Here is a 12,158-nt window from a genome sequence, read left to right as displayed (position 1 = left end):
ATTCTAGAAGTCAACCGTTTCAACTTCCTTCCTGACAAAATGTCTACTAAGGGACGATGATCTATCCTTAAAACAAATTGCTGCCCCCAAAGATACGGTCTAAACTCCTCCACACTCCAAACACATGCTAGTAATTCTTTTTGTTATTACTGATCATTAATGTTCCACCGACATAATGTTCTAGAAGTGAAACCTATTGGGCTTTTATGGTTGCCATTCAACAGGGACAAAACTGTTCCCAGTCCGTGTTTGCATGCATCCACTGTGACAATCGTTCTTCTTCTTTCTACAAATGGTTGTAAAGCAGGTGCCTCAAGTTTGTTTTCCTTGACTCTCTTAAAAGTGCACTCACATTCCCCAGACGACAAAAACTCTACACCTTTTTTAACAATACTTTAAAGCATTCGAAGACATTTGCAAAGGTTCTCAGGAATTTTGCATAGAATTCACAAAGCCCTAGAATGAATAGCAATTGCTTTCTGTCCTTAGGCGCTGGAGCCTCAACTATATATATTTGACCAGACTTGATCTGGGCTTAACTCCCTGTTCAGAAAAAATATGGCCAAGATAGTCAATCTCCCTTTTTCTTAAAAATACACTTGCATTTTTGAAGAGCAGCCCACCTTTTCTCTAATACTCTCAACAGCTCACTCAATGCATGACTGTGCTCACACTCACTGTCTGAAAATATCTGAATATCATCTTGAAAAATCGCAAATTGTGCAACATCACAGAACATATTTGACATTAATCTCTGAAATACTGCCACGGCAGATGATATGCAAATGACATCCTACAAAATTGGAATACTCCTTCTGGTGTAATGAAGGCAGTTAAATGGCAAGAACCCTTGTCAAGTTCCATTTGATGGCTTGCTGCTCTTAAGTCCAATTTGCTGAACCCACTGGATTGACCTAATTTTGTGATTAAATCTTCAATTCTTGGTAGTGAAAAATTGTCCACCAATATGGCTCCATTAACACTTCTCAAATCCATGCACATTCTGAGTTCACCCGACTTTTTCTTTGCTAATACAATCAAAGCCAACCATAAATGTGCTTCTGTTTTTTTGATCATACCTTGTGTACACGTCTTTTAGCATTTTAGAGAGATCTTTTCTTACACTTAAAGGGATGTTACATAAATTGTGCTTCACTGGTGATACACCCTGCTTGACTTTAATAGTATAGGTAAAGTCTTATATTTACCCCAACTTTTCCTGAAAAACTTTACTGAACTTTGCTTTCCAAAATTATTTTGTGCCACATAATGATCCAATTTAATTTCTTCCAATTGTATTAGGTTTGTCCAATCCTGGTCTTATTGTGATTCCAAATTCAGCCTGATGTACCTATCCCAAAACATTGATACCTTTATTGGCAACATATACTTTACCTTCAATTGACTCATCGAACATTTCAATGACAGCCCAATAGAAACTAATTAAATCCACTCTGCTTCCTTCAAATGCCACCGTTAGGCTATCCAGTGGAAACAAAATGTTATCTGACCATAACTTATCAAATTTCTTTTGAGACATAATTGTGATTCAAGCACCTGTGTGAACCAGAAGTTTAATCCCTTGTCCTTCGATCATTACATCAACATCAGGAGCAGCAACCTGTTTCCCTTCTCAAGCACCTTCAGTTCTCACACCCAACACTAGTTCCTTACATTCCTCATTTTTGTCATCCTCATACTGTTTACACACCCAACACAGCTGTTCTTTCCTCCTCTACACACTCTGAAAAAGTGTCCAATTTTCTTGCACTTCCTACACAGTTGACTCTGGGCAGGACAATTCCTAAATGAAGAGACAAGTCCTGGAGAATCACACCTGAAATAGCAATTGTTTAAAAATTGTTGTTACGAAATATTTGGCCAACTCATTGCTTTAGGTCTTCTATTTTCTGGAGGGACATTGGAAATTGGTTTGCTAACTACAGCTCCTAAAATTGTAACTTTGATTAAAGATACATCCTTGCACAATCCTTCAATGCTTTTGGCTATATCGATAGCTTTATCCAAAGAAGGATTTTTACATGTAAGCAAGCGCTTGTGTATCTTTTTTGAACTACACCTTGCTACTAGCTGGTCTCCGATGAGTTCTGATGTGAAATTGGCAAATTTGCACTTAGCTGCCAATAGTTTCAATGCTGTAACATAAGTATCAATGCTTTCATTGGGCTGCTGCATGCTTGAGAAAAACCTATACTTGTGTACTACTATTTTTTTTGTTCTAGAAAAATATTTGTTCAATTCAGCCACAGCTGTGTCAAACTCTTCCAGATCCTCTTCTCCCATGGGTTCATAATCAGGTGGATGATCATACAGATTCTGACCCCAAATCTCTAAACAATAATACATTAGGCTCTTCTTCCTCTCAGGCTTACATTTTTGCACATCACTTGCACCTGAATATGCTTTAAATGATCTTAACCGTAAATTCCTCTCTATTGGTGGTTCACCGGGGTCTTGTACAAAAGGATCAGGAGGTGGTACATTTTGCATTTTGCCAACAGTATCAAAATGAACAAAACACACACAAAAAATTTGTAAAAAAGAACAAAAGCAAAAAAACTAATAGCGTCTCAATTGCAGAACAATTGTCAAATAAGTAAGTTGAGCAATTCGCTGAACCTAAATTTGCACAATATCATTGCTTAGCCTTAAGTGAGCATGTAAATCACTGAAGGTAAATTTACAGCATTGTTGTCTTCCATTACATCCAGGCCCTCTATAAGCATGTGATTTACTGGTTGAAAAACTGTATAAGTATTGTATCAAATAAAGCGTGCAAATTGCTGATTGCCTATTTGCACCACAAAATTATTACTGCTGTGGAAAAGAAAGCAGTCTCATTTCTATCTTCATTCCCAAGGAGGTTCTGTGATAGAAGTAGTCCAGAAGGCTGAGCAATGGGCTGATAAGGTCCCGATTGCTGTTGACTGGAGCAGTCTTGATGCAGATTGGGGTGTACAAAATCTCACTACTTCCACGGATAGAGTAATTTCACAGTTACACGCACATACACTCACCATACACTAGGGCCCATTTCACTAACATACTCTCAAATACTCTACTAGCATTGAACCTGTGGAAAGAAAACTCCTAAACTCTTAAACCCCACATCTACACCGAGGTCGATAAGACCTAGCTATTGCAATTGTCATAATCTAAACAATCTATACATCAATAATCAAATAGAGTACTCAATAATTGACAAGAAATAATCACCAACACCGTATTAAAATTATGATTCTTTATCTAAAATTAGTCAAAAGAAAATATTCAGAATAAATCATTTTCTCATAATTACCTATTCTAGCTAAATGTCAGAATGGGTCATCAGGACAAGTCTCTCGGTAGAAATCTCCCAAGTCACCGTCCTCACAGCATCGATCCTCACCAACGCAGGTTTGGGAAGAAAGCAAAACGCAATGGAATGGAACCCTCTCTGGTCTAGTATATTTATAATAATTCAAACAAAGGAAAGAAACATTTAACATTTCTTCATCCGCCAAACCGCTGAGCAGAGCGAGAAGGAAAGGATGTAGCATCGCTACATTTTGAAAAATCTCCGCTCAGAAAAAGTCACAAAAATAAAAAGACAGAACAGGAACTAAATCTTAAAATGTTTCTTCTCAACTTCCACACATTTCCTCTGTTGAGCTCAGAGTTTAGAGTCTTTCTTTAAAGCTCCTTTGTTTTCCAAGGCTGCCAAGGCTGCTGTCCCAATGCATCTGGAAACATGCCCAGATCTGCTGCTGTCCTCACGGAAAGTTTTAACCAGGCAAGGACTGTGGACAGATGACTCGCGTCCATATTCAGCAAGGCCTTTTCCATCACAAATTCTCACTCGAAACCAGGCTTCAAAAGTCAGCCATCTTTTAGTAGGCCACAATAGGCCACAATAGACCATCTTAATTAAAAGAGACAAAACAACATTACCACAGCATAGTGATTAAACAGTGTTAACCCCACTAATACCCTTATGTGTATGCAATTATCTAGCTTTAGCAACACAGGAAAGCATTAATTCAAAAGCGTTTCGTGCTTAAAAATAAACAGCACTCAGCAACGTTTATTTAATAAAACATGCACATTGTCAATAGCAACACATAAGCGTTCCCTCGTGTCGGTTTCTCTCTTGTTATTACATACATGTTGATTAATAAAAAACATTTACACAAAACAAATAATTAATGATTAAAAATTAGTAATTTTATTTTTACCACGTTTAGACAACTGAAGCTTCAAAACCCGATGAATTTTCAACAGAAAACTCTGCTCCAGCAGTCTAACCGCATAAGATTAGTCTGAGTGCACACTGCTGATCAAGTTGTCTCCTTTTTTTTTCCTCAGTGTGACTTAAAAATAAGCAATTTAAACATGCGGGCTACTCACACCTGTCTGTGAACATGCGCTGAAGATAGTCATTGATGAGTTTGTGGCAATATAATGGGTGCGTGTGCGCCCCTCCATCACTGTGCATAGGCGTGTCCGACGATGGACGAGCAGCCTTCACACACTGAGCTCTGGTGGCCGTTAAATTTACTGAAAAGGCAAAAAACAAAATTATTAAAGTCCAGAGTCAAAAAGAAACTCTTATTTTCTGCTGAAATGCTGCTCTGCAGTGCTTCTTACCTTTTTTTTACAAATTAAAGGACAAGAAATCTTGCCTTCGCTTCTGCACATATCTTCTTGTGCTTGTTACCCTCTGATCCTGTTTACCCCTTTACTCGTCTTGCAATTATCTTCTTCTCTGATCGTCACCAAAATATTGAAGTGAGCACTCACGACAGCCACTTTGATGTTCACGTAATTTATTTCATAAGTCAGGACACGTCCTTCCAACAGGGGCAGAGAGATAGCTGACATACATAGTATGCCATTATGTCAAAGGGCCTTCTATGACCTAGTGACACTCCGTTTGCTACATCACCACAAGTTGGTAGCCTCTAACCTTGCTGCAATCACAATCCAGAACTTAGAAGTAGAAAAGCAGAAAGCAAAGCTGTAAAAAAAAAAAAAAAAATTTAAGATGGAGAAACTCATGTTGAAAAGACCAGAGTGAGGCATGAAAAGATAAAGGAATTGCAGATTAAAAGAAAGAAATGGCAGAAAAAAGAAAGAGCTTATACTGTAGAGCTCACCTATCTAGAGCCAGAGGCAGAAAAGGTAGACTCTATCCCCTTAGGAACTACAGCTAAATGTACTAAGATGAGGTCGCAAAAGGTTTTCACAAATTGGATAACAACTTTTTGCGAGCAGCCACTATTTGGTTGTGCAAAAGGACCTCTGTACTATTAGGTCGTTTCACAACATGAAGTATCACAGGAGTGCACAGAATGACCCGCCTAATTAATATTTACTATTTGCATCCCTCTGTGATTGGCTACAATCACAGTGAAGGTGGCTGGCAATTGACAGCAGACCACCATCCCTGTTATTTCAATAACAGAATAGATTTTTTGTCTTTTCCTTTAAACAGCTAAAGTTCCTTAAAGAAATTGGGGCTGCTTTAAAAAAAATCATTTGCGCCTAAACCACAACCTGCTTCCCCTGAAGCTGCCCCCTGATTCCCAAAAACCCCAACTTGGGAGTCGGCAACTCGTGAGTGGTTTGTGACCAGGGATATGGTCACAAACCTTTGATACATAGGTTACAGAATTACAATTTAAAAGGAACACCACTTCCAAGTTATGATTTTGTAATTATTTCAAAACCCATTTTGTGATTCTGAAATACTTTTCTGAATCGCAAAATCAGATTAGTACATATGTGAAAGTGTGTTTGCAGTTTCAATCCTGTATCTTACCAAATCGGAGGGTTTGCAATCACAAAGCCCTTTGTTCCTCCGGCCCCATGGCTACTAAGAGGTACAGAAGCCTTGCTGACCTTTGTATCCCCAAGGAACTTGCAGGACACTATGATATGAAGTATGACATGCTTGTGTAATTGGATCTATTTTAGTAGGCTTGTGTGATGCAGAAGCTTACAGGGCAGCTTGGTGATTATGGAAGTTAGCAAGAGAGAGAAGTATGGGTGAAGTGGTTATTCGGCATGTTGCTCTGATTGTACCTGGCACTACAAACCTTTGAGCAGAAAACAGTGAAAACTTCATAGATAACACTTAAAATATGCATGCAGTCCAATATTTTAAAACTTGTTTTAATTTGTATATAACTCCTGGGAAAATAGTGAAATGGGGGGAGAGGGGGATTGCAGGTACGCAATTTCCAAGATACCAATTGTATGGGGTGGATTTGGTACCTATGTTGGCAGGGTGCCCAGCCCTTGGGAAACTTAAAAATGACATTAGTGTGTTTTTGGATACATAATTGGGTGTCACCATTTAGGTAACCCCTCAACTTGTGTTACTAAGGGACCATAATGAAGTAGTGCCTACTCATGCACAGGCATTCATGTTTTTGGCAATGTCAGTATTGAGGCTGTGTTTAACAACAGCATGGTTGGACCCTTCTCCCCCCTCGTTTCACCAATGGCTGGCACAACTCTTAGCCACATACCATATTGAAATTGCAGTTTATGCACGGAAAGGCAAATCTGCTCAGAAAAAAGGTTTATGGGTATGGGCTCCTATGAGGGACTGGTTCCTTTCCTTGTCAGAGGGGGAATAGCTGGAGAATACTTTGGCTGTCGGATATAGAATATAGTGTTATGGCTTAGAGCTTGTAATTATTGATGTAATGCATGAGTTAATTTATGTCTCAATATTTATAGTATTCATTCTATGTAAATCATATATGGAATATGAACTTATTTATTGCTGCTTTGTATATCTTACTCTTATGGATTGATTGTTTGCTTGGCTTGGGGGGGGGGGATAAAATGTATAATAAATTCAATAAAAATATATATTTTTTTAAATAAATAAAATATGCATGGAGATTTAACTACTTAGTAAAAGATGATTACGCTGTACCCACATTCTATAATGCTTGCATACTTTTGTTATTCTTTGGATATTAATCACTGCTCAGTTGGACTTCAAGTTGTATTTGTTAGCCAGTTTGGGCCATAATTATGGCCAAGTCACGCAGTGACAATGGCGTAACAATACCGCCCCAGGCATGCAGTGCTGGGTTCCTGAGCTCCAGGGTTACCCCCTTTGAACTGTGCGTGGGCCCCTGGCCTGACAGTTCCTTACTGTGTCAGGAGCGTGGAGGCCCCCTATATGTAGTTTACAGAAGGGCCCCCTCAATTTTCATTACATCACTGCACACTGCAGCACAGCAAGTCTCCTTGCTGTGCTGCACTGCATGATAGGGAAAGGGAAGGAATATATCATATTTGAGTCAATAAGGCGCATTCCTTCCTATCCCCTGCGCTGGTGCCCTTTTGGCTGTCTAGCACCAATGCAGGCACCCTTGACCCATCCAAACAATCCACCTTACAATGCAGGCACCCTTGACCCATCCAAACAATCCACCTTACAATGCAGGCACCCTTGACCCATCCAAACAATCCACCTTACAATGCAGGCACCCTTGACCCATCCAAACAATCCACCTTACAATGCAGGCACCCTTGACCCATCCAAACAATCCACCTTACAATGCAGGCACCCTTGACCCATCCAAACAATCCACCTTACAATGCAGGCACCCTTGACCCATCCAAACAATCCACCTTACAATGCAGGCACCCTTGACCAATCCAAACAATCCACCTTACAATGCAGGCACCCTTGACCCATCCAAACAATCTAATGCAGGCACCCTAAGGGAACCTGCGTTGTAGGGTGAATTATTTTTGTGCAGGAAGGAGCACCTTCCTGCATAAAAACAATCCCCTGAAGCTTTTCCCTATTTCTATAGAATGCAGCACACATAGAAAGAGGGGAAAAAAGAGGAGAAATAAAGATATTTCTTCACGTTACACGTCACCTGGGGAGGAGTCGATTTTTTATGCATTCCCAGGTGTCCCATGTCTAGTAAATCTGGGAATGCGTCAAAATCCAGGCACAGAGTAATTAAACGTACCAATTTGCGCTGCATTCCATTTCTCAAGATTTATCAAGCCATTCGGGGCCACGCAAGGTGGCCTTGTGTGGCTTCATAAATCTCATTCTTAATTTGCGTCGCTCATTCATCACATAGAGTGGTGCAAGAGCGACGCAAAAGGGCTCATAAATATGCCCCTTTGTATGCACAGACCTGCTTTTTAACGGCGCCCTGTTACATTTACATTACTTTTCATTTACTCTTCCTCTCTCTCAGGAAGTGATGAGGGACTAAACAGAGTTGTAACATAGAATGATGGAGCCCCCATGCAGAAGGTGTTGAAGGCTCCTTGAGTGTCCCATAACTCATAGTTGTTCATGAATCTTTTGCTGACCCCTCTAAAGTGTTGAGGGGTGCCTGAAGGGTTGGGGCTCCCCTGCACCTCAGTGGGTGAACTGACCTGCATTACGCCCCTCGGACTAAAGGTTAATATCTTTGAATGATGTGGAATCATAGAATCATGGCAGAGGGGAGAAGGATCGAGAGGAAGGATTATGGAGAGAAGGGAACAAGTAAAACTAAATTATCCCCAAACTTAATCCCAAATCCATTCATCCTAAATCTTCGTGTTCCCGCTCTTCCCATTCTACTCTCCCTCCCACCTCTCCGTGTTACAAATATTTTTCCAAAACAAAATGGCTCTGCCTACTCGACCCCTTCTGTTCATAGAAGGCAAGTATTGTTGAAAGCCAGTGAAAGGAAGAGTGCACTTATGCAACTATTAGGGTTCAGGTGTATGAGCACATATTTTCTTTTTAAAGTGTACACTGTAGCATTTAACACCATTTTCCTTCTAAATTCTAGATAACGGCCCTCAAAATCAAGTACAACCCTTTTGCTAAAGCGTTCCTGGATGCAAAAGAAAGGTGAGTTAAAAAACTCTTTGCACTTTATACTGTTCTGAGGACTGGAGAAAAAACGTCAAGCAGTGTGAATGAGATTTGCTGGTAGATGTATTCCCTGCCTGCACGTTTGAAATTGAAAGTGATTATAGATCTTTCGCCCTTAGGACAAAGAAAGGATACATGTCCTGCGCATCAGGTTTAGTTATGGGCTGGAAACAGCTTTAGTTCTCTCCCCAGAGCTTTAGTAAATAATATTTTAACCTTAATATTGATACTTTTACATCACTGCAAGGAAGGAATAAAACATGTGGAGAGGATTCAGGTGGTCTAAATTACCTTAATTACTGGCGTCTCCATACATGTTTACCCCTATAGCGAGTAAAACCCCATGGAATGGGTCAAACCTGTGTGGACCCGGGATTATCAGATGTAAAGCTGCACATAATGAACAATTCAAAAAGTTATGACTGGCTTTGCATGAATCCATGGTCAGGACATAAGGTAGGCCTTTTCCCATCACATTTCCCAATAAGGATCAAGCCCCTATTAAGGACTGGATAAAGTTTGAAATATGCAACTGGAAGGGTTGCATTGCTTACAAACTGCAACCAGCGAGTCCTACCTTTGGCAAAAGCTAAGGGCCAGATGTATCAAAATTAAATTTTGCAAGTCTATAATAGCGAATTTTACCGATTCGCTATTATAGACTCGCAAAATGCAATGTATGTAGGTTTCAGCAAATATTTTGCGTTTCCTACGCATTCCTTAATTGCAACTCGCAAATTGCAAGTCGGAAATAAGGAATGGCTTCCCATTCATTTCTATGGCATTGGAATGAATGGGAATTGCATGGTACTCACAAATTGCGCATACAATTTCAAGGGTGCAAGGGGGCCGAAAGGCCATCCTGATGCACGCTTAAAATAGCCATGTGTGCACATGTGGCGCACATACATGGCCCAAGGGCATGTATGTGCGCCACACGGCACAGAAAAATGCAAAAAAGTGAATTTTTCCAGATATATGCAAATTACCACCAACTAGAAGTTGGTGGTAATTTGTGATTTCTTAATGCAAAATCGCAATTTGCGATAGATAAATAAATTGCATTTAGGGAATCGCATTTGCAAAAAGCGTTGATATATCTGGCTCTAAATTTTGCTGAGTGCGGCCAATGTCATGAATTACAACTTCAATATGGACGCTTAGTACAAAGAAATGCGATTGCAGAAAGGGGTGTAGAGATTCCCGTGGCCCATATATAGTAACTACAATGCAGTTGAGGTGAGGATATAAAAGATTCTGGTGCTAGCACTTCTTGTGCTCTATTATGTAAAGGGCATACATTCCCTGTTTGCATCCAGCGCAAACAGGAAAGTGCACCCTATTACATTGAATGCGCTGCCCCCAGGGCAGCGGCGTACTCACACTGCCCTGGGGGCAGCACATTGATGTGAAAAACGGAGTGGCTGCTTTGAAACCGCTCCGTGTTTGACAGTACAGGCGCAACCCACCTACACTTTAAAGGGGGATTAGAGATCCCCTAGCAGATGGGTGTAGTGAGTGACTGCACCCACCTGCAATGGGATGTCTGGGGGGTCCATGAGACCCCCTTTAGCCCCCTTAGAGGGCTGCCAGCAGGGGGCGCTCTGACAGTGTGCCTCCTGACAGCTTCTTTGCCTCTGTGCCCGCATCTATAATACTGTGTGAGCGCAGAGGCAAAGGGATTCCCTCATTTGCATGGGAGGCAGGCACCCATGCAAATGAGGGAACACCCTGTTAAGACAGCTCTTGCACTTTATGGGCCCCAGCGCTATCGGTATTGCAGAAGGGGCCGCACAAGTGTCTGCAGCCTCTTCTGTAATACCAAAGGGCCCAGGGGTGCACAAAGGGGTCGCAAACACCCGTTGCTCCCCAGGGCACTTCCAGAATACAGGCCCAGGATGTTAGGATTGACATTCTCAGTCAATGGCAACAATGCTTTGTGTTTCACGCAAGCAAGTCTGCATTCAAAACCCCAAGGGATAGTGTGATGCTAATTCCACTGAATATCTAAGTCAAATTGCTCAAAGAAGGGGTTTGTTTTCTGGCTTCTGGACAATTGGGACAAGAAATAATCAAAGCTTGTGAAGGAAGGCACAACATAGCCTGCTACAGATTACCAGGTCACACCACTCCAAGCTTTTTTCACCCTACGTTTGAGGTTACTTTGGGAAAAATGCAGAAGTGTATCTTTCCTTGGGATGCTGTTTGGCTAGAGCCTCCTGTCTTGCTTCTCTGAAGGAAATAGAGTAGAAAAAGAGGAGATCATCTAACTCGAAAACTTTCAGATTCTCAAACTTCTTTTACTTTGTGAAGTATGGCAGACAGTCCTCAATTCTAACCCTAATTATTGTAAAGCTGTAAAAGAATACTTTAAGTGTATAAAGTCTGCTCTCTCAAACTCACACTTAGGGTGGTTTGGTGAAAAGGTAGGATTTATTTCGCTGAGGAGCCTTGGCTACACGTTACTGTGGCTAAGTATACAAAAGAGTGGGACGCGCGAAGCTACTTTCCAGTGTGATTTGGTGTCTTGGTGTTCGGGCAGACTTTCATCTGGGTGCTGCACTGAGGGGACGGTACCTTTGCTCAACACAGCGCCGTGAGGTGAACGGCCTCTCGCATATTTACAAACTACATTCCCCAGAAGCCCTGGGACCGCGCATTGTGCAAGCGTCACTAACAGGGCGCCTTGAGTCCTCAAAACCAGCGAAGGGACTCCGCAGAGCGGGATGCGCGCGGGCGGGCCCGTCCGCGCCCGTCGGAGTCCGGAGGAGGCTGGGCTGGGCCACATCTCTTTCATCGTGTCATGGGTAAGAGAAAATTGGCCGGTAATCAGGTACAGGGGGGATCCAATGCCAAAGTACCTCGCAAATCGTCTTCTATTATCTCCTATTTGACATCGGCTGTGGGAGTTTTGAACAATGAAATTGAGGTTGCCGAAAGGGAACTGGCCCTAATATCACAGGAGGGCATACATACTTCTGAAGCTGTACTTACCCCAGTTCATTCTATACCCCTGGACCCTGAGGTAATTGTGATTAATGGCTCTAATGTTGTTTCTGTACCCCCAGTGTCTGATGCTATTGTTAGGGGGGTCGAGGACATAATATCACAACTGCCTGTCATTAAGGGGGTAAAATTGACTAAAGCTTCGGCAGACAAAACACAAGGCTCTCGGGGTTTGGCCAAAAAACCTAGCAAAAAACAAAAAGCTCTAAAATTAAGTTCGGTAAACCCCGTT

The 12,158-nt window shown here is 41.5% G+C and overlaps 1 protein-coding gene across 1 annotated transcript in view; it reads left to right on the top strand.

The window, feature by feature from the left end:
* Positions 1-12,158, top strand: part of TBX19 (T-box transcription factor 19) — a 289,720-nt gene that overhangs the window by 163,314 nt on the left and 114,248 nt on the right. Inside the window, exon 4 of the mRNA XM_085620539.1 lies at positions 8,835-8,896. Within this exon, the coding sequence (XP_085476665.1) occupies positions 8,835-8,896 (62 nt within the window). The remainder of the gene's footprint in view (positions 1-8,834; positions 8,897-12,158) is intronic.

This window comes from Triturus cristatus, chromosome 8, assembly GCF_964204655.1.
Source record: "Triturus cristatus chromosome 8, aTriCri1.1, whole genome shotgun sequence".
Taxonomy (NCBI): domain Eukaryota; kingdom Metazoa; phylum Chordata; class Amphibia; order Caudata; family Salamandridae; genus Triturus; species Triturus cristatus.
The sequence above is the reverse complement of the archived record's forward strand: the minus strand, read 5'-3'. Positions and strand labels throughout refer to the sequence as shown.